The following is a 24547-nucleotide window of genomic DNA, read 5'->3' as shown; positions in this document are numbered from 1 at the left end:
TTTGTGATGAACTCAGGGGAACATACAATAGTAAGGGTGTAAACCCAAAGGGGTGAAGGAGCAGAGGTTCATCCGCGTGTATGTGCACAAATCAGGAAATGTACCATGAAACATGGACAGAAGAGCAAATAAACCCAGCTTCATCACCCTACGCTGTAGAGAACAAACACAAAGCAATTATGTTAAACTGAAATAAAACAGTCTCTTGTCTCACCTGGAATGTTGCATCTAGCTTCAGGTGCCAAGTTTTTGAAAAGAAATGCAAATTTATGAGATTGGGTGCGTGACTGATTCACAACACTATTCCCGGGATGATACACCTCACCAACTCTGAGAAATTGAGAATGTTCTCCTCTGCTGATAGTTTCCAGACTCTGTGAACAGTTGCTATGATTGGTTCTCAATTCCGTCTTGCGTTATATGGATCTCAATGGCCTAATATTTCAAGTACTCATGAGCTGTGCCTTGCCTGATCACAGCCACCTCTGATTTATTATTTTTGAGGTTTGCTGTTCAGTAATATGTCTGTATCAGACGGATCTCAGTCTCATTCCCTGGGATCTGACAGGTGTGGTGTGTCAAGTAGATCCCAGGAATTGTGGTCCATGAGATTTATGTGTGAGAAAAACTCCAGTTCTGAGAATCCGCCCTTGGATTGTGCAAGTGTTGTTGTCTGAATACCTAACAGAACGTTGACATTTTTGGCTGATGAATGTTTCGTCGGGCGCTTTAGGTGGCGATTTCTGCATTACTAACCCAGGCTGCCCTGACATTGGGAGTACTTTTAGGTTAGACAGTGCAGAGTAAACTTTCAAACTCCGTTGTCTGCCTTTTTTCGGCTTCTGGTGGAGCCTATAAAATTATCATGAGTTGACCCGAGGCCGTGACCCTTGGTGCATAAGCGGAAATGTTCTCTAATCATTCTGCCTCTGGAGTGTTCCATCAGGCATATCGTGTGAAAGATGTATTTACATTAGTGGGCTGCATGGTAGCGCAGCATTAAACTAAATGACTGGATGAAACACAACCAAACAGAACAAGTGAAAGTATTTGGCTGGGAAAGGAGTAGAATGTGGGAAAATGTATTATTACTGACTGGCCTTGAAGAAAGAATTAAGCAAACTCAAGGTTAGTGCATATTCATTCGAGGTTTATTAACTATTTCATAAAACATCTTTCTCCAAAAGATTGATGTAAAAGCTAACAGAAGTGAATATAATGGCTGGATGCCACATTGAGACGAGAACACATGCGCTGTGAGCTGGAAATTTTCTGTACATCAGTAACAGTCACAAGAAAGGGAATACAAAGGCTCATCAGAAAGGGTAGGCAACCATTCTGAGTAAGGAACAAATAAAAACAAAACAAATGGGCTTCAAACAACTGGGAAGCTACAAATTCTTCCAACCACAACCATCTCAAAGATATCAAAGTAAAAAGGAAAATCCATCAATAATTGTCTCAGTTACAGGCTGATAAACTGAAGTCATCTCACTGTTAGAGTCAGCAACAGGACAGATTGGGAATTCAGAGACCTTGATAAGCAGATCAGGAAAATCAAAGGGGTCCACAACTCATTCACTTAATCTGGAAAAAGAGAGAGAAAGCAATGACGCAGATATTTATGCTCAGGGACTTTCAGATTTAATGTTTATTCAATGGCACACTTAGAGATTTCACAAAACATATTGGGCTGCTTGGCATGAGAAAGATGTGATTATTCTCACATTCTCCAGACTGACGGCAGCGCTGTAGAAAATACTCAGGAAGAACAAGGTGATGAACGTGGAAGCAGTTGTCCAGATGTTGCTGTTATCATCCTCATAGTCTTCAATCCAAGTGTGATCTATTGAATCTATGAATATAAAGCCGAGAGAGCGCATTTAGATTGTGTATTGATCCAGATCAATCTATCTGCATCCAAGTCATGTAATTGGAGACCATCACATCTTCATAAAGCAGTCAGGTATTTCTCAAGTGTGACTCTTATCTGTATCTATTAGTGCATTATTGACTCAGCAAGAAATTACAAATACCAACTACACATGTTCTTTCTTCATTGTCCATGTCAGAACGTTTTAAATTATTTTTCTTTTCATCTATTATTTAAGGATATTATTATTTAAGGAATGCTTATTACGAATGATGATTTTAATTATATCATTGTATTATAAATATAGGCTGTGACAGCACTTTAGTTGAAAATTGTAGCCATCACTGAATAAAAGTTCAAATGTGATTCTCATCTTTTATATTGGTGACCAATTGCTTGGCAAATCATGAATATAAGTGACTTCACAGTCAGGACATTGCTTCACATTTTAGTTTGTAGGATCTGTATATTTAGGAATAAGTTTTAGTACGTGTGTCCCTTAATTTATTTGATCTACTGCTTGGTGTGTTTGTTTTCCCTTTAATGTTTGTGTATGTGGTTATAAGAGTCTCTTACTTCACTCTAGCCCATGTTGGAGTCTGTGCATGAATAAACATATTTCTGTTCCTTTACTACTGGTGTGCTCATGTGTTTGTGCACCTAAATTTTGGTCTTTTCCCAGTGTGTAAGCATCATCATGCTAATATGCAATTTCGTTGCTGCCTATGCTTATCTTGTAATGTCTTTGTGAGTGTTCACTTTTCATTAGTGCTATCTAAAATGTGTGCTTATGTGTCTGTTTCAGATCCTACCTACACTGGGTTATTTTCATGTTTATGCTTAATAAATGTTAGCATGCAATGTTATGTTTTGATGGATGGTTGTATTTATATGATGATGATTGCTTGTGTGGCAATCTTTCCCAAACTATCTCCTGATAAGCTTGTTTGTGCTATTGTTTGTGGATACTTGCTGATCCTTGTGCCCATTACCCTTATTGAATAAACACTCCTCTATTTGTTCATCTATGCACTTGTGTGTCTGCATGTGAGACTCTGAATTTGTGTCTGCGTGTGATATTGTATACATGCTGATCAATGTGGTTTAAAAAATAACTAATTAAGCTGCCTCTGACATCGTATGTTTGTGATTCTGAAAATGGGAAAATAATGATATTAATGTTTATCTCTGTGCACTTACGTGCCTGTGTGAGTTGACATGTGGGAGGACATTTTTCGGAATTTGTACCTGTGTGTTCATGTGTGTATGTCTGTACGCATTGTGCTGTATGAATGTATATGTATTCATGCCCATTTGTGTGTTACCGTGTGTCGATGTTTCTCATGGTTATGTGTGAGTACTCCTGTTCATTTGTGCAAATGATTTTCTTTCGGTGTATGTGAGTTTTTGTATGAGCTTAGGTGGGTGTTCAAGTACCACTTGCATGTGTGGCTCTGTGTGAGTATGTGTGTGTGACATCTTATCTATATGCACATTTGAGTGTGCACATAAATATGTGTCTTTAGGTGAGAGCCCGTATATGTGACATTACGTGTGTATTTGCGATCATCTCTCTGTATCTGTTCTTATACCAGACTGCAATCTTTATTATTCTAATTTATTGTTCTAATTTTAATGCATTGCCCATAATTGGATTTGACCTTGGTGTTGCAGGAAACATTTCCCATCGTCGTGCAGAGATAAGCGTTTTATGAGCAACTCTTCTGTTGCAGTGAGAGAACTTCTGTCTCTGAGAGAAAAGGCGTGAGTTCAAATCCCCACAGCCCCAGAGATAACATTTCTGAATATGTTTATTAGAAAATGTCTACTTGTGTTCTGTATGTGAAACAAAATGATATCAGGTATTCGAATACCAGAATTGATCCCATGTGCTCCAGAAAACTGAGACAAAACTATGGAATTCAAATTGGGACGATGCAAACATCAGTTTTGGATTATGGGAATCAATGTTAATCATTTGTTAACAGAGCCAAGTGTGTCTAACATGCTTCAAAGGTATTGTTTTGCATGGAAATGTTAAACCTTTGGACAGTAAGCAAGAAGCTGACTGTTCCTGTTAGTAACTGGGTTACATTACAGAGGACATCCACCATGAAAACTCTGCACAGGGAGCAAGAGGACAGACCATTCATCGTTCCCCTCCCCTCTGCTCCACAACAACTTATCTGTTGATTCTTGTTGGTGTGAAAGTGAAGATACATTCTGTCAACTCATGCGCTGGCGCAAGATCCCTGGCAGTTCCCCAGAAACAAAGGTTGCATTCAAACTGTTCGGCACTATTTACGATTGGTATGTTCCAATCAAATTTAATTTTAAAGTGTCTTAAATTTACATTTCCAATTGGTGTAATTTGGCAGTTTAAAACTGGCATGAATTTTGTTAGAATGTCCAATTGGGGGAATCAAAAACACCAAGTTCAAAACTCGTGCCCTACCCTTGACATAAAATGGACATTGTCAGATTTTGTCACAGAGGGATTTAGGATGAATAAGGTACTTGGTGGAATCCTGCAATGAGTGAGCTTTACTCTGTCACTGACCCAGGGTGTATCTGAGCAGAGAACATTAACTGCACAAGACACTCATCCTAGACCTGCTAATAATCCACTTTAACTACACAGATGGAATGTAAGTCAGAGTGAGAAACAACTAATTCAGTATTTAACTCACAACTGGAGGAAAAAAAAACTTCATTACTTCTGTTAAATTAATAAATGCAACTTTGAGATTTTTATTGACATGAATTAACAGTGTCCATCAGTGCAAGTGAAATGTTTACAAAACTCGGTTTACCGCTGGATTTATCGACTGTTCTGTTGATGATCTTCAATGGAATCGCTTCATGTCCCACCACACAGGAGTAAGAAGCACCGCTGGTCCACTCCTCCACTGTAATGGATAACAGGCTGCAGATGAAGAAGGAGGTGTTGTCGCTCTCCGCCATCACCTCAGTGTTCTTGTAGTTACTGGGATTCACCGGCTTGTCATTGCTTGTCCATTTGACGAAGATCTCTCGGGGGGAGAAACCTCTCACTAAACAGGTGAGGGAGAGAAACCTCTGAGCGGAGATTTCTTCTGTTGGTGGCAGGAGGACCGACACTGACGGCTCCAGCGGATTAATCACTGCAGAATATTTGAGACAAATATAAATCAACCAAAAAAATCCTGAACCAATATCAAAATTTCACTAAATATTAAAATACGCCATGTTTAATTTGAGATTTATTCACTTTTTTTTTGTAAAGGAGCAGTATGTTACACATTCTGTTCAGTAAAAAAAGGAAAGTTTAATGTGAAAGTTGCCTCCATGTTTCCATCCCACAACGAGGACATTCTGGCAATTTGTCATTGCTGATGATGACGTCACAACCCAGGTTTCTTCCCACTATATCTGACTTAATCAGAATACAATATCCTTTGGTCCATCTTTTCCTTAATCAACTACTTAGCTATCCTGCCTTCAGATGCATCATTAATGCTCCCAACGGTGTTGGTTCATTTCCAATCAAAGCCTGCCATTGATGTAACTGGATCTGGATTACACATGGGATCCTTTGTGCTTTAATCTCACCGCTCACCTTTCTCCTTGTGGATGGAGTCTCTCAGCGGAGTCGGTAGATTCTGATGGTACACCACACATTCAAAAGTAACGCCACTCAGCCAGGCTTCAGTAGAAATGTCTAATTTGCTGATCACACTGTCGGGATTCTGTCCAGCCTGCTCAGCAAACTCTGATTTCAGAGGCTTCTTTTCTTGTCTCCAGGTCACATTGACTCCAGAAGGAAGATTGGACACAACGCAGGTTACCGTCACCGTCGCCTCCAGTAAGACTTGTTCTACTGGCGGTGGGAGGATTTTCACGGTGTTAGGGTGGCACTCGGTATCTTCTATGAAACAAAAATCAAAGTCAATGAAAAATGCCCCTTTCTGATACAAACAGCCAATCTTCAGATTACTCCTTCACAGGGTGAAGACACCACCTTCAAAATGGCAACTCCAACTATTGCTGAAACGATGCTTACTATTGTTGATGTATTTGATCTGTGAAACATTTGTGATTACCTATAACATACCCTGTGTAATTATTCCTAAAGAACACTGGCTTTGTAACAAGTGAAACCTGTGAAAAAAGTAAAATCATCGAAGATACCATCATGTAACCCATGGAATTATCTTTCTTTCGGAGTTTGTCTCTCACTTAAGACCATCCATTGATACTTGTGACAAGAGTAATCTGAATATAATGAGTTCATTTCCATGTTCATAACCTTTAGGTGCAAGTGCTGCTGGTCACACTGACTGCCAAATCACATCCCAAATTTTGGACAGATTATAATAAATAATAATTATTCTCTTTGCAGAGTTCTAAAGTGTTACAGGAGCAGTGAACAGCCATGGGTATTCTGTTCATTATATTTAACATGATTAAAAATACTTTGCGTTATTGGTGTGATGTCATTCTCTAAGTTATGTCATTGTTCCTCGTGGGCTGTGTTTGGAATAGATCTGAAAACAAGACATTGAGTACAGCATTGGATATCGAGAAGGACACCCATCTCCTTAAGTCTTTCCCTCCATTCAGTTAGTTCATAACTGGTCTGTCCTTTCACTTTATTTACCAAGCTGCACTTTTTAATTTCTTCATAGAGCAGGGGAGGAAAAAAACAAACAAAAGAGTCTTAAATTAATCTACAAACGCGATGGAAATGTCACTAATTTTATAGACATCCACTACTCACTGTGTAAACATCGCCACCCCAAACAGGCTAAATCAGCCTGTCTCGAGTTCCGAGTTCATTCATCCCTATTGGAGCATTCCCACCAGAATTTATTCTCCTGCCTCATCCACTAATTACAGAGAGCATCTTAAAGAAGCTCAGTGAGGTCACATTTATCCCAGTTCATCAAATGTGACAGCCACTTGGTCTGTGGTCTGATCCCATAAATGAAGTTAAAGATCTCAGTACCAGATAAAAATCGATGTCATACAATGTCCAACCAACAGGTCATTCCTGAGCAGGGAATGAAGCATTGAACGCATTTTGATTTATTTTCAAGTAAGGGTCACTGCATATGTTAACCATGTCAGTTTGATAGAGCATCAGAATAAGGCTGTTCAGCCAATCCAGAGTTTAGATCAGAATGATGCTGGAAAAGCACAGCAGGTCAGGCAGAATCCGACGAGCAGGAAAATCGACATTTCAGGCTAAAGCCATTCTCCTGCCTTCTCCCCGTACTAAACAAGAGCCGATCTATCTCTGGCTTGAGTACACACAATGGCCTGGCCCCCACAGCCCCCTGCAGCAACATGTTCCACAGACTCATCACCCTCTGGCTGAAGAAACCCTCCCATCTCAGTTCTAAACGGTGCCCCTTTGACCCTGAGACTGTGCCCTTGGGTCCTAGTCTCGCCTACCAGTCAAAGCATCTATTCCACATTCACTCGACCTCAGTCTCTCAGTATTTTCTATGTTTCAATCAGATATCTCTCCAATATCCCCCTCCAACCCAAACTTATCCTTGAAGCAGCTACCAGGCAAGCATTCAGCACTCTGAATGCCTCTCCCAGCATGGTCAGGCAACAAACTATTTAACAAAGCTCACTGTCGAGATATCTATCTTCAATAGAGAGGAAACATGCTTTTCTGACTTGCCTAAAGGTTGAATTATGAGCAATGCTAATGTATCACTCAAACTGAAATGAGATACGTGGCATGTTGGGAAACGAGAAGCTGTACTGTGCTGTTTACTCCGCCTGATAAATTAGTGTGTTTGATTCACATCCGAGTTCAGAATGATTTGTAGCTCTCTCAGTCTGTGTCTCTTACCCTGGAGTGCGGTGATGTTTTTACTTTGAGTGTTCTCTCCACGAGTGACCTGGCAGGTATAGACTGCGCTGTTGAACCATTCACCATAAGGGACCATCAGCCGACTCGTCACCGAGAAGTTCCCGTTCGCCTCACACACGGGAGACGTGAAGAAGGCAGAATCCAAGGGTCGGCCATTTTTCAACCAACTCACGGAGATTGACTTCGGATGGAACTCGATGATTGAACAGACGACGGTTGCAAACTTGCTGCTTGCGATGTCTTCGCTGGAGCTCACAGTTAGGAGAAGAGTTGGTTGCAGAATATCTGGACCTTTAGGAAACACATCGCATACATTATCCGACGAATTTCATAACAAATACAATCAGTTCTCATATATCAAGGTTTCTCGTGGTTAATGTATACAAGAATCATAATTGTGCAGAGTGCTGGAGAAGCTGGGATCCACACAGAAAGATCAGGGCAATGTGAAAGGCTAAACTTAGAGGACACAGCAAGGGAGTCAAGGAGGCATAGAAACTATAGGCCGGTAACATCAGAAGGGAGATAGCAACGTTGGATGGTATTCGTTTTAATGACAGAGTCTGATGAACAAGGCAGACGAATTACTGGCATAAATGAAGAAATGATGCCGTTGCTATCACTGAGACATATTGAGAGCCGGGCAGGAGTGGCTATTCAATATTCCAGGATTTAGTGCCTTCAGGCAAGACAGGGAAAGATAGAAAATGATGGGGGTGGGGGTATGCGGTACAGAATGTTGTTTCTGTTGCAATTCTGACAAGAGTATTTTAGGCTGTAAAGAGAAATGAAATCATGGATACCTCCTTGAACAAAGGCAAATGGACAGTACTTCAAAACCAAAACACAGCAAACATAACTATTGGGAGAGCACGATAGACCTTACTATTGGTCCAAAATACCAAGTGCAAATACATGGGCAAATTTCAGAGACATGTAAATTAAATAGGGGAATGAGAAAAGAGGTTTTTAACTTCCTCAGCATAGGCTTGGATATTCATTTTATCAAAGATTTAGAGGGAGCACAATTCTGAAAATGCCTCCAGGAGAATATTTGAACAAAGTATGTGTTTAATACAGAGAATTTTAATCCAGACCTTGCAAGAGAGGGGTGAACCTGAACTTAACTTTAGGGAATGAAGTCGACCCAGTGAGTAAAACACCAATGGTGGAGCACTTTGCAGACAGTGATCGGAAATCAGTTGGATTTCAGATTGTACTGCAAAGGAATAGAAATTGGCCCAAAGTTCTGAAAAGGGGAAGGACAGTTTTAGTAAGATCAGGTAATGACTTGACCAGAGTGGACTGGAAGCTGACACTTATTGGTAAATCTGAGTTAGAGCAGTGTGACACATTTAAGAAAGTGATAGGAAAATCACAGGGAGGGCATTTCCCAGGAAGCCACTGCGTGGGACCAAGAATGCAGCGGGCTCTGGACACCAAAGGGCATGGAGGGGGAGATAAAGAGAAACAAGGGAGGCTTCCGGTCTACACTGAAATCTCAAAACAATAGAAACTAATATGGAGTACAGAACGTGCAAGGGGGAGTTTGAAAGACAAAGGAATTAGAAGAGCAAAAGAGACCATGAGAAAATAATAGCAGTCAAAATAAAGGAAAATATTTTTAAAAGTTACAGACTCATTCATAATAAAAGAATTATTCGGGAAACAGTATTGCCCATTAAGTGTTATTATTGGAGTGGAGCCGGAGGATTAGTTTGTGGTCAAAACGAATGTGTTGTGTCAGTGTTCACTAGTAAGAGTGACAATGTGGGGACAGAAATCATGGAGGGGTGTTGTGATGGACTTTCAGAAATTAGGACACATGACGTGATGTTCTGTGTTGTCTTGCTGAATGAAAAGTGGTTGTATTTCCAGGGCAGATGAAAAATATACCAAGCGGTTGAGCAATGCAAAGGATGAAATAGTTGGGTCGCTGACAATAATTTAGAATTCCTGTCTGGCCACAGCAGTTGTGCCGAGTGAGTGCAGATCAGCCAACGTTGCACTGTTATGCAGGACGAAGGAAGGGATAAATAATGAAAACACAGATCTGTCAAGCTAGTCTCAGTGGTAAGGAAACTATTGAGAAGTGAAATTAGTCTTCATTTGCAAGATAAATCAACAATTTTCAGCACGATTTTATTGAGAGGAAGTCATGTGTAACAATTTGATAGTAGTTTTCATAGAGATAACTCGATGTCCAGATGATAGCAATAATCAGAGCCAATGGGATCCGAGTTAATTTGGCAGATTGGATCTAGAACTGGCTGAGTGATGGGAGCTGGCGATAATAGTCATCGGGTGTCTGCGTGACAGGAAATCTATGTCTCCTGGTGTTCTGTAGGGATTGGTGTTGATTTCCTTGCTATTTCTCTTACATACCAATGATGGAGACTCAAATTTAGGAGGATTAACCAGGGAATTCACAGATGAAATGAAAACTGTCATGTTGGTAAGTCATGAGCACAATGGCTTTAGATTGCAGGAGGATATGAAAGAGTTGGTTGTATGTGAAGAGAAAAGTTACAAATGGAAATTATTCTGAATAAATGTAAGGTGATGTAATTCGGCAGAAGAATCTGTGAGGTATGACGTTTTGAATGGTGGAACCATGGAAAGGCCTGAGGATCTTTGGTGCATGTACCCACCGATCCCCTATAGTACTGTGTCGTCTGGATAAAGAGGCTAAGAAAGTGGGAGGATATTTGCTTTTATTAGCCTTGACATTGACAATGAAGGGTGGTGAGATGATACTGGAACTTAATAAAACACTGGTTAGGCCATACGGAAGCGTTGTGTGCATGTTATCGAAGGAATGTGATTACACTGAAGGCAGTATTGATGAGATTTGCCAGGGTCTTGCCTGGGTTGGAGGGTTTTAGTTAAGAAACTAGTTTAGATAGACAGGGGTTTTCCTTGGAGCAGAGGAGAATTAGGGAGAAGATTATCATGATATCTAGAATTATTTTAGGCATAGACAGGGTAAACTGGATGAAACCTTTCCCCTTGATGGAGAGATCAATGCCTCAGGGGCACAAGGTGAAGGTAAGGCCAAGAGGTTCCAAGTGGATCTCATGGGAAAACAAAATCAAACAGAGGGTGGTGTTAGCCTGGAGCTCAGCACCTACAAGTCATGGAGAGACTGAGCCCCTCATTATAAGTAGGAAGTATCCTTGCAAGGGCAAGTCACACAAGGCAATGGATCGTGTGCTGGCACATGAGACTGGAATAGTTAGGTGGCTGTTATTGATAGATGTGAATTGGATGGATCAAAGGGCCTATTTCCTGTGCTATATAAGGTGATTCTGTGAAAACCTTCTTCATGTTAATCACAGATGATCTGTTTATCTCAGTTCCCACAACACTTACCTGGACATGGCATTACTTTTCTCTTGTGTGTCCCGCTGTGTTGATCCTCACAGGAGATTTTGCTGGGGCAATCCACCGCTGACCCGGGCAGGGTTAACTGGCTGCTCAGGGTATAGGTTCCCTTCTTGTTTCTCACTGATGGGTAAGTCTTCAATCCAGTCGTGATTAGCTCCCCACCTTTCTTCCAGGTTACCTTGGTGACGTCAGGGGAATAGTCCATCGCCAAACAACCAAAGATCACAGAACCGGTGTTGTGCTCCTGACAGGAGGAGACCAGGCCATAAAGCGTGGGGGGAGACGGTGTCTCTACAACAGAATGACCAATTGAGCATGTTAGTTTCTGTTAATTTGACCTTACCAGTTACTCAAATGTATCCTCAGCTGTAAACGTTTGCCAGTACGCTCCCGCTGAAGTCGACAGCATAACTGGGGTTTATTTTTGTTTCCTATCAGTTGCTGATCATGATCATTGGTTCCCTCTTTAGAAACATGCCCTCGACCTTGACCATTGCCATATAATTTCGGAAGAAGAACATCCTGATGCCACCCCAGTAATTGTTTGAAGATCTCACCAACTGACACTTTCACTGGATTGCTGTGAAGAGCAGAGACATTTCACAAAATACAAACCAAGGAAATGCAGATTCATCGAATTTCTACAGTGTGTGCAAACAGGCCATTTGGCCCAACAACTCCACACCCACCCTCTGAAAAGTAACGCATCCAGACCCATTCCCCTACCCTATTATGCTGCAGTTAACCCTGACTAATGCACCTAAACTCCCAATCACTGAACACAACATTTGCAATTCCCAGAACTTGCACATCTTTGGAGTGTGGGAGGAAACACACACAGACATGGGGAGAAAGTGCCAACTCCACACAGACAGTCACCCGAGGCTGGAATGGAACCTGAGTCCCTCGCACTGTGAGGCAGCAGCACAAACCACGGAATCAACTTCTGCTCCACGAGGTGCCGTGCTGCTGGAAATACCCAACAGCTGGTAGTACCCCCGGAGAGAAGTCAGAGTGAATCATAGAACATAGAACATGACAGCGCAGTACAGGCCCTTCGGCCCTCGATGTTGCGCTGCCCTGTCATACTAATCTGAAGCCCATCCCACCTACACTATCCCATGTACGTCCATATGTTAGCCCAATGACGACTTAAATGTACTTAAACTTGGCGAATCTACTACTGTTGCAGGCAAAGCATTCCATACCCTTATTACTCAATGAGTAAAGAAACTACCTCTGACATCTGTCTTATACCTATCTCCCCTCACTTTAAAATTGTGTCTCCCCGTGTTTGCCGTCCCCATACTTGGAAATCAGGTCCAGTGAGCCTTCCTCACTTATCAATGCAAGGCAGAATGTTCTCTCTGGGAGGGAGGTCACTGCAGCAGCAGCACAGGCAGGAGCTGAGCACTGGGATTAGGAGGATGGCTGTCACGGCTGAACTCATGCCAATTGGCTGGAAGTTGAAACATCTCATTTACAATTATCTGAATTCTGGAGGCCTCTGAAAATTGGAGGACCATTAAGGTTCAGCGACTTTGGAGTGTTACAGCTGAGTATTTACGTAAATATGATTTGAGAAACGAACAAGTAATCTTTAGCTTTAATAACTATCAAACTGACACACAGTTCACCACCAAACCTCATGTCGCAGACTAACCACTGCACTTATTCTGTCTCGACCTAAATTCCCACTCACATTGACAAACCCTACCCTGCTATACACCCATTCATGCCCGGAACACACAACCCCTATCACACGAAACACATCCAAGGCAATCCATATTGGTAGTGTAGCTGAGCAGAGAGATCTCGGTGTCCATGTACATAGATCCCTAAAAGTTGCCAGCCAGTTTGATAGAGTTGTTAAGAAGGCATACTTTGTGTTGGCTTTCATCGATAGAGGGAATGAGTTTCAGAACCACGAGGTTAGGCTGCGGCTGTACAAAACTCTGGTGTGGCTGCACTTGGGAGTATTGTGTACTGTTCTGGTCACCACATTATAGGGAGAATGTGGAAGCTTTGGAAGAGTTCAGAGGAGGTTTACCAGGATGTTGCTTGGTATGGTGGGAAGGTTTAATGAGGAAAGGATGAGGGTCTTGAGGCTGTTTTTATTTGAGAGAAGAAGGTTGAGAGGTTACTTAATTGAGACATAAAAGATAAACAGAGGGTGGACAGTGAAAGTCTTTTTCCTAGAATAGTGATGGCTAGCAGGAGAGGACATAGATGACAGATGTCAGAGGTTGTTTCTTAACTCAGAGAGTAGTAGGGCCATGGAACGCACTGCCTGCAACAATAGTACACTCGCCAACTTTAAGGGCATTTAAAAGGTCATTGGATAAACATATGGATGAAAATGGAATCGTGTAGGATAGATAGGCTTCAGATTGGTTCCACAGGTCAGCGCAATATCGAGGGCTGAAGGGCCTGTACTGCACTGTAATGTTCTGTATTCTATGTTCCAGATGGACATATGATCACAATCCCTTTCACTCATTTACACTCCTGCCGCCCTGCACCTGGCCCATGGTGATTCTGGCCCTGACTGGATCTGGCACCATCATTTTCACAACCTCAGACAAAAGCCCACTACCCAAGACATGACCTCAGTCCATGATCACTGACCTCTCACCTTACCCAAGTCAACTTGTGCACATTGCATCCCAGCTCCTTTCACATCTGTCATTTACCACCCACCATTTTGCCAGACTCCGAGCTTTGCATTTTGACAACACGTCCCCCTGTCACTTCATTACAGTGACCTTCCACCCCCGAAACATCCTGGCACACTGCCCACCTCAACACTAACCAGCCTGGCACACTGCCCACCTCTACACTAACCAGCCCGGCACATTGCCCACCTCTACACTAACCAGCCCGGCACACTGCCCACCTCTACACTAACCAGCCTGGCACTCTGCCCACCTCTACACTAACCAGCCTGGCACTCTGCCCACCTCTACACTAACCAGCCCGGCACACTGCCCACCTCTGCACTAACCAGCCAGACACTCTGCCCACCTCAACACTAATCAGCCTGGCACTCTGCCCACCTCTGCACTAACCAGTCTGGCACTCTACCCACCTCTACACTAACCAGCCCGGCACACTGCCCACCTCTACACTAATCAGCCTGGCACTCTGCCCACCTCTGCACTAACCAGCCTGGCACTCTACCCACCTCTACACTAACCAGCCCGGCACACTGCCCACCTCTACACTAACCAGCCTGGTACACTGCCCACCTCTACACTAACCAGCCCGGCACACTGCCCACCTCGACACTAACCAGCCTGGCACACTGCCCACCTCTGCACTAACCAGTCCGGCACTCTACCCACCTCTACACTAAGCAGCCTGGCACTCTGCCCACCTCTACACTAACCAGCCTGGCACACTGCCCACCTCTGCACTAACCAGCCTGGCACTCTGCCCACCTCTACAATAACCAGCCTGGCACTCTGCCCACCTCTACACTAACCAGCCTGGCATCCTGCCCACATCTCCATAGACCAGCCTGGCAAAGACAGACCTCCCGCATTTCAGCTCAAACTACCCCTCACCTACCAAGCACAATTCGACCAAATTATCCTGCGACCATTACCATTTACCTTGATGCCACCTTGCCAGACAGAGTGCATGCAAGCTTACCCAGCAGCCAACACCTCACAGCCTACCAGCCCAAACTCTCCCACATGCCCAATCTAGCCCCTCACTTGCTCACCACCTTCCAACTTTGAGCCTACTCCACCATAATGTCAGTGAGTCATAAAGTCATACAGCACAGAAACAGTTCCCTTGGTCCAGCTCATCCATGCTGACCAGAGTTCCCAAATTAAACTAATTCCACTTGCCTGCCTTTGGCCCATATCCATCCAGAACTATCCAGTTCATGGAGCTGTTCAAATGTCTTCTAAATGTTGGACCTATCTCTGCATTTCCCACTTCCTCTGGCAGTTCATTCCAATGTTTTGGACAGTTACAACATGAAGCCCTAACTCCTGCACTCAGTGCTCTGACCAATGAAGGTACATGTGCCAAACACCTTCAACACACTAGCTACTTGAGACAACGCTTTCAAGAATCTATGAGTCTGCACCCTCAGGGTCCTCAGTTTTCAATATTACTACCCAGTGCCTTACCATGAACTCTGTAAGACTCTATGAGTCTGGACCCTCAGGGCCCTGTGTTCAACATCACTATCCAGTGCCCTACCATTAACTCTGTAAGTTGTGACCTGATTTGACTTCTCAAAAAGCAACACGTCGTATTCATTTAAATTACACTCCATCTGCCACTCCTCAGCCCATTGGCCCAGCTCAGCAAGATCTCATTGTACGTTTGGATAACTTTCACTGCCAATTATAACACCAATGTTGGTGTTACGTGCAAACTTACAAACCATGTCCCATTCAATATTTTCATGGCTTTCAACCAATATTGTACCCTGTTTGCCTTTCTCCATATATCCGGAGCATTTTTTTAAGGATTGAAGGAATCTATCTCCTTATTGAAATCATTTAATGTTTTGTCCTGAATCAATTTCTGTGGTGGAGAATTCCAAAGGTTCACCATTCTTTTGCTGAACAGCAAACAATCAGGTTCAATGTTATTGGTGTGTTGGGAAGACTGGTGAGCAGCATGATTAATGTTGATCCCATGATTGGAATAGCATTCTAGAGGGGCCGAGGGGCCTTCTTCAGCTTCCAGATTGCATGCCGACATGTCCCTTTGACAGCATGTTCCAAAGCTGTGATCCTTGAGGATAAGGCCGCACATGCATGTAAATGCTTCACCTGAAAGCTCTCCTCCAAATTAGACTTCAACTTGACTCTCAACTATTTCGCTGCCCGTTTCCTCTTCCTCAATCACAGCCATGGGACTCACTTCCTAACAGCGGTGTGAATGTGCTAATGCCACACAAACTTCAGCAATTCAAATAGGCTGATGATAACTGGTTTCTCAAGGCGATATAAAAAGTCTGACACTTCCACACCTGTCTAGAGATTCAAACAACCACTGGAAGAATTGAAAATTATGTGAGGCACTTGTGTGTCTGCACAAGATGACGTGGTTTCCTTTTGTGTGATTTGACTGTGTTTTCACTGAATGAACAGAGCTATTTCTTAATCATGTATTGGGAAGGAAGCTTCCCTCATTTTTAGCAAGGCAATCACACATTATATTTCTTTATTCCAGGGAAGTATAGTGTTAAGTTAATGAAATATGATGATTGGGATGTTTCAATTGGAAATTGTCAGAGATTGAAAGTTTACTTTCATGAGCAATTAATTCCAGCCTCATTGTGTCACAGTACTCACAGGAATGTCTTTCAGAAATGGTGTCTCCCTTTGTTGCGGGCAGTCAAATCAGTAAATCTGGGATAGTTTTTGCTTGTTAATAAAAGGGGTTGAAGAGTTTTAGCCAAAGGGAGACCTGTGGATTTAGCTCACAGATGCACCATGATCTAAGTAAGTGGTGGAACAGCTCGAGGGGCTGAGTGGCCTCCTCTTGCTCCTACCTTCCTATCATTGTGTCATTCATTAAGCTAGCACTGGTGGTGAACACTTTTTATTAAAATATTTCAACAAATTAATTGTTTCACACATGCTGCAAAAAAACGTTCTGTTGATTATTTGGAACGTGATCATTGACATTCTCTATCTGAGTGATCAAAATAACTTCCACCCAATTACAGCAGCCACTGCGCTCTGGAGTGTGTTGTTACTTCATCATAGTTTCTTGTGAAACTACAGCTCGAGATCAGGGCGCTCCAATTCAATGATTCTCTGATATTTAATATCTCTGAACATTCGCAATTTGTTCAAATGCATCTTTTCTCTGAAGAACGTGCTTCATCGAACACAACTTTTTTCAATGAAACAACAAACTTTAAATGCTAGAAAACGAAAATAAAGACAGAAACTTCTGAAGAAACTCAGCAGGTCTAGCAGCTCCTGGGGAGAGAAGGCAAGGTTAACCTTTCGCATCCAGAGACCCCCTCCCCCCCCCCTTCACCAAATTGTTTTCATGTTTTTGGCACAAGAGCTCACACCTGTTGAGATAAACAGTGATTACGTTGGCTTGACTCCTGTTGGAAAAAGAATTCTTAGCAGAGATACTGGATGGTCTGAGATAGCAATTGAAGACCAACTGAAAAGCTTTCACCATCTGCAGCAAGTGTTGGATTCAGCGGAACTCCCACCGTACTGAACAATCAAATTCAGCTCCAGCACTGGTTTAATATAAAGTAAAACAGCCGAAGCATAATCTCATCAAATATGCTGCGAAAATGATCTATTCTGGATTAGTTATAAATGATATTGTTCGAACAGCAAGTCAAAAGCTGGGATTTCTTTGAGCACTTACTCCATTAACACCATCTAGCGATGCCCAAAAGCTTGTGAACAAATATTGATCTGGAAAAAGCTGCTAACCACCAAACTTCTGTTTAATATCTAAGAGACACAAGTCAGGACAGCGATTGAATAGATTTCATTGGCCTCTGTGAGTGGAATTCCAACAAACACCCAGACATGTCAATCTGCTTTCTTGCACTGAAGTAACCTGATAAGAGATTGTGTTACATACCTCTCTAACAGGTTGTAAGTGAACACAGGCCACCTGGCACAGAATCAGGGACTCTACTACAACATCACAACAGACCTGAACACAATGAGCTTGACACTATCACGGAGAACACAGCCCACATGTTTTGACAGTACATAAACCATGTTAGTTATTATCACCTTCCAACAACCAGGGATTGCTCCAGAATGTTTTTACAATGAAAGTAACATTTCAACATTTATCGAAGAATGCTTTGACAGCAGCACCAAATTGTTCAAACTCTATGGGAACTACAGAGGAATAAATCTAGGAATTACATTGCCATCAATTCACTGTCACTGGATTCCAACCTAGAACTCCCTTCCTCTTTCCCCTGTGGATGTTGCTGCACCAGACGGTCTACTTAGTTTGGAAAAGATTAAAATGTTTTGAAGTGTAATATGACCGTTTCCAGTGACATTAAAAGCTGATAATAGGTTTTCAAATAATAAGATGCAAAAAAATTCTGATTCTACATTGTGCCTCGAAACATGTCCTGCATAACTGAGGCACAAAGAAAATATACAGCATATTTCCCTCTGCCTCTCTCAATCAAATATCTCTTGTTGCCAACAACCAATTTCAAAACTCTTGCTATCTGCCTGTTGTTCCTGAAACGTTCATTCTGATTGGAACAACTTAGTCAGGGCTCTCAATTCTGAGGCACCTAATCGAATATTGTATTTCTGGCAGATAAAAGTGGTTTTGAAGCTCAAGATAAAATTGAACTGTCTGAGATTCAGGTATCCGAACTGGACAATTTACAAATGGTCAGGACCATTGACAAGTTAGTCAGACATAGCACTGAAATAAACTGCACAACAGACTTAATCCTAGAGGATAGATTGCTCAACTCCTCACGTCAAATATATTCACTGTAATTGAACATTCATCAGAGGAACTAACCAGAGGATTAATGTGAACAAGAATGTGTTCACAATGAACATAAATAACCACTGAGTTAATAAACTTAATAAGTCATTGTATTTAACAAAATTATTGAGGTGGGAAATATCGCCAATTAAAGCACAGATCCGGAGGAAATGGATTATTCTCTAAATTGTTTTTACATATTCTTAAAACGTTCCTTGAACTGTGGAGATTTTGCATGCACTGCATAAAGTCAATACTGCATTCCAGTGTGGAAAGCATTTCTGTTGAAGGAATTAGGGCAAGGTCATTTTTTTGTTAACTCCTTTAATGAACGAAAATGTTTCAAAAGGTATGAATTGAAAACATGCTTCTGTCTGGAGTTGCCCGCTTTATCGGATGTCTAAGTAAATGTGGGCACTGCTGCCTCACAGATCCAGGTACCCAGGCTCGGTTCCAGCCTCGGGTGACTGCGTATGTGGAGTTTACACAATCTCCCCTGTGTCTGTGTGGATTTCCTCCCACAATCCAAAGATGTGCATGTCAGGTGAACTGGTCATGCTGTATCGTCCATAGTGTTAGGTGCATTAGTCAGGGGTAAATATAGGGAAGGGGAATGGGTCTGGGTGGGTTACTTTTCAGAGGGTCGGTGTGGACTTGTTGGGCCAAATGGCCCGATACATACTGCAGGAAATCTAATCTAAATGATTGTCACACTTAACTAATGTGAGCAGATTCCTTCCGATCGCGACATTGCAATAAATCGGTCAAGTATATTAATTAAAATAAATATTACTCTATTTTCAGTGTCTGAATAAACCATGTGCTCTGTTATCCACTAGTTCATGTCTTCTGCAAATTTGTGAACACTGCATCCGTCTGAACACATCGATGTAAAATGAATTCTCTGCGTTTGCAGCAAGCACTCCCATGGTTTTAAGAGTAGGGTTCCTACAGTATAGAAACAGGCCATTTGGCCCAACAATTCCACACTGACCCTCTGAACAATAAGTAGTCCAGCCAGACTCATTCCCCCTAATTTATATTTACCCCTGACTAATGCACCCTAACCTACACATCCCTGAACACTATGTGCAATTTAGCACAGCCAATCACCTGACCTGCACATCTTTTGGACTGTGGTAGGAAACCAGAGTGCCCGAAGGAAACCCACGCAGACACGGGGAGAATGTGCAAACTCCACACAGACAGTCACCCGAGGGTGGGATCGAATTTGGGTCCCTGACACTGTGAGGCAGCAGTGCCAACCACTGAGCCCCATGCTGCCCTGCGAGGTCATGAATGGATTATTTTAATTAATTTGAAATTTGGCCTTGGTCACATAATTCATTATAGCAGTTGCTCCGAAAGAATGACTCTTCAGTTGATATTTTGTTGTAAAATGTAACTATTTATTTAAAATGCACAGATTGGGAACACCTAAAGCACTGTGCAGATTAAATAATTCAATTAATGTTTTATTTTATCCAGTAAATCCAGTTTAATCAGGGACATAATTAATTAACTCAAGTTACATGTGAAACTGATCAAAGCAGTGAAACTGTCCTGTTCTTCATAGAATTGAGCAGAATTTCCAAATGGTCTTTGCCAATGATCTTTTCCAGCCAGAAAAATATGTATGTAGTGTACAGCGGAATTGAAAGGTGTGTGTTGATCAATTATAACACAGTCATGGCATTTTTGCTCAAGAGCAAGAACTATTAGAACATTAGACTTTTGGAATTCTATTTATATTTCTCTATGACTTGTAAACTGTTAAAAAACACACCTTGTGATTGAACTAGATAGTGGAGTTCTGAATTTGGATTGTAAAGCATGGATTAGATTAATCCTTAATTATTACTTTTAAGTAAAAATGGCGCCCGAAGGTATCTGTTTTCCTTTCATTTCTAAAACCTTTGCGATTTGACTTTCACTTAATAATAGGCTTTATGAAATTTCACCTCGCATGCTGATTGCATTGAATGAGGAACCTGGAGCGGTTCACTGTCACCAAACATGTTAACATTGCAAAAACAATGTAGAAACCAGAAACGGTTTCCCAATTATAACATATTTAATGTTACCCAAGCACAGTCCCTCCTCAACTGATCATCGATCACCAGATCACAACACGGTGTGTTTGCAGCAGAACTAGCTCTGCAAACATTTTCAACAGAACCAAGAACATGATGTAACCTCACAAAAAAAAATATAAATTGAAGTCTAACAAAGCTGCTCAGAATCCAGCAAACTAATGATTAAATTGAATAGAAATAGCAAGTCATAACAGCAGCCTTGTTTGTGAGGGGACTTAACACTTAAAGCTGTAACGTTTCTGGCAACAGTTCAATTTATTTCCAACCTGTACACACTTCTTGATCGTGACAATCTTGTGCAGCGCACAGTAGAGCGGTTGAAGGCATATATTGATTAATCACTTAATGATCAAAACAAAATTACTGAATGGACAAATATTACCACATTATAATTTTAAGTTAGTTTCAATTACATAATCTGATCAATTCTGCAGTTTCAGATTTTAGTCCCAAATTTTATTTTGAATGAGGCTACTCAAAACAAAATTCAGTTAGTTTACAATTAGAACTGAGTTTTTTTTAAAGTCAATGCATTAAAAACTCGTTTTTTTTTCATTTCTCACACTTCCGGGTTTCTGCCTTAAGTTGTTTTTCAGACCGTTACAAATGGATGTAATGTTTTCAATCAAGCAGAGAAAAATGTGTCATATAATTTTAACAAATGCAGAAATGATTCATGAAAAACCAAAGAACTTCACAAATATTGGTAATGAAAAGTAATCCAAAGAGTCAATCTCCTCACCAGAAAGAAAACACCGATTACAGAAAGCATGAAAACGCTGATCAATTTCACAAACTGAATAAGATCCAATCAACTCAATTCAACAGAATCAAGGAAAATAAAATCAGAATCCAATCAACTCAGAACAACAGATTTGAATGAAACATAATCAGAATCCAAACAATTCAATTCAACAGAATCAAATAAACAATTTCAAAAGCCAATCAACACAATTCAACAAAACCAAGTAATACCAAAGTCAGAATCCAATCAACACAGTTCAAACCGAATCAACTAAAACAAAGCCAAAATCCAATCAACTCAATTCAACAGAATCAAGTAAAACAAACTCAGAATCTAATCAACAGAATGCAATATAGCACCGCAAGAAAATTTTATGACAGTTTCTAACCTGCTTGTCATCAACAAAATTAACAAAATAAATGCGAAAATAAAAATAGGGTAAGAACATATATTCACGAAGTGAATAATGATATTCTAGCATATTTTAATCATGTTTAGTAATATCTCGAACATCTTTGAATTCTTAGCGTTTGTTGTTGATAATAAAACTCACAGTCAGGGTGTCACTGACATTAAACATTATTTATAGCTGACTGATTAAGAGACATTAGGTGTTTCAAGTAACCCAGCCACACAGAATGCCCATCTGATCAAAAAAAGCGATACAACGAGCAACTGACTCCATTATCCCCACTGTAACTATTTGCTGAGCCTTAACTGAAGTCCGTAATCAGTCTGAACAAAAATCAATCCGAACCAAACCAAACTCAGCACAGAATCTGAGTTTCATTTAATTCAGAAATTAGTAACATGAATAGAAAGTTTTTAAAAAGTCACTAAAAAGTTCAAGGGTCTTACCTGAAGTCACTGTCACCATGGTCCCTTGGCCCCAGTAATCAAGATAGTCACAGTGTTACATTCTCTGGACTGGGTCACACAATAACTAGCTCTGCATAAAACAAATCAAAAATCTGCCATCATTTTAAATTTTCAGAACCACAGGCAAAATAAAGTCACGATAAATCTTCATCACATAATTGCGCTAGTGAATTCTGATCATTCTTGATAAATTTTAATACTGTTTTATACTTCACAGAGTAACACATGAGCTGATTCTCAAAATCCCCAACTGGTGTATCAATAATTACCCAAACACTTTCACAAATTAAATAGTGATACTGGCATTAAACCGCACAGAACTAATACTGACTGCAAGTTAAGACGGTTTGTAGAAGTAATCACTGACTAGTTTCAAACAATGGAGGCTGAATAGGTTTTTGTATTGGTCATAATTGCAGTGTCACTCCAGCTATATCACTGTGAGACACGTTGTCTCAAATACTATGACAGACTGTAAACTGTAAAATGCAGAGAATTTCTTCACTTCCTAGAAAGCAGTGATTCAGACTCCTCTAAAAATGATTCAGTGTGTTATTCCAGCTTTTACGATCCATTGTATTTTGAAAGCTTGGAATACTTTTCCAGGTTTGGTCTGCATTGAACTTGACAATCAACACGAAGAAGGTAGAAAAATTATACATTTGTACAAACTAGCACTACTGGATTGCGATTAAATTGCATCTCACATTATTTCTCGCTCCTGCCATGGTAGAAATCACCAATTTGAGATAAACACTTGTCAGTGGTTTTTGTATGAGGATGTCGCTGTGCACAACACTGTGACCCACTGTAGTATCACAATGATGTAGACCAGTACACTCATTCTCTGTTCTTTACTCCAGGTCTCAATTTTCATTTGAAAGAGCCATTTAGTACTGATCATGTTTAGAATTGATGCCATAGTTGACATAACAATGAGCAGTGATTTCCTGAGCTGTCAGATATATTAAAAGGAACATTTTGTCCGAGCATTTAATTGATGGAAGTGTTAGCAGTACATATGACATGCCCAAAACATTGTCCCATTGTGTCACCAGTTTGCTAGTTTGAATGGTACATTTCCTCTTTGATAGTTTTGTAAGAGGCAGCCTGAGGTCTGCTTCAGATCGCAGTTGGTATAATTGCATTTAAAACTCGTACTGACCGTCAGTTTATGATGGAATTGACAAAATGTTCCCTCGAGCTGTTTTTGAACGGGTCCAGCCCTGGTTCCTCTCGCTGTGGTATCTTGCACAGTAATAGATGGCGGTGTCTTCGATCTTCAGGTTCCCCATGTCCAACGCGAAAATGTTGTTTGAAGTGTCTTTGGACGCAGTAAATCGACCCTTAATCGCTGGCGCATAGCTATTGTCCGATGAACGAGAGTACTACAGCAGCCACTCCAGACCCTGTCCGGGAACCTGTCGGACCCAGTGCATGTAGTAGCTGCCAAGATCGAACCCGCTGGTTTTACAGGTCAGTTTCAGGCTGCCTGCGGGACGGCTAGTCTCTGCCTCTGGCTGGGTCAAAACAACCTCCGACTGGACACCTTTAAAAAGAAAACAAACAAACCATGAGCATTAATGTTGGTGAAATGATGTCTGAGTCTTTTACATTCCTGCCGTAGACTAACATTGAGACAGTCACAAAGAGAGACTTGAACAACAAACACTCACATGATTAGAAAGTCAGTAACAAACTGAGAAAAAGTGTCGACACAATCATTCTGATAACTTGTGGGAAGCGGTTCTGCTAAGATCTTTCTAAACAGAGCCGACCCAGGAGTGTTGAATTACGGTCCAGTGCCCAGGATTTATATGGCCATCGGAAGGGGCAGGCTTACAGCTTCCGCAGGTTGGTTTCCTGCTGGAGGCTCAGACTGGATCCTGGTATCAGCTTGTACAGCCCGAACACATGGGGTCATGTCTTTACATGAGATTCTGCTTAAACATGGACACATACACATCTTGGGATATTGGTTTTGCTGAATAGCTTCTTTGGAAGTAAATTTGAGTAGCTTCAGGTCTGTTTCACATGATAGTTGCATGTATTTTGTTTAAAAAAAAAACAAATTCAACTGGAAGTTAGCTCAATTTATTTCTACATTCATTCACAAGCAGATAAAACTAAAATCAAAGTTCAAACATATAACTAGCTAATAAAACAGTTGAGCTTTTCTTCTCTGGATACTGCAAGTCTCTGTCGCACTCAAA

At 41.3% G+C, this 24547-nt stretch overlaps 1 gene segment (V, D, J or C); it reads right to left on the bottom strand.

The window, feature by feature from the left end:
• Positions 1-1143: 1143 nt before the first annotated feature.
• On the bottom strand, positions 1144-24111 carry LOC148135233 (Ig heavy chain C region, membrane-bound form-like). The segment is given in 9 exon segments: positions 1144-1587; positions 1728-1855; positions 4687-5016; positions 5472-5780; positions 7722-8033; positions 11115-11420; positions 22314-22404; positions 23500-23883; positions 24011-24111. Coding segments are annotated over 7 exon segments (1413 nt in total).
• Between the last annotated feature and the right edge of the window lie 436 nt (positions 24112-24547).

This window comes from Chiloscyllium plagiosum, unplaced genomic scaffold, assembly GCF_037043375.1.
Source record: "Chiloscyllium plagiosum isolate Xiang-an unplaced genomic scaffold, Cpla_swu_hap1 HiC_scaffold_51, whole genome shotgun sequence".
NCBI lineage: Eukaryota > Metazoa > Chordata > Chondrichthyes > Orectolobiformes > Hemiscylliidae > Chiloscyllium > Chiloscyllium plagiosum.
The sequence above is the reverse complement of the archived record's forward strand: the minus strand, read 5'-3'. Positions and strand labels throughout refer to the sequence as shown.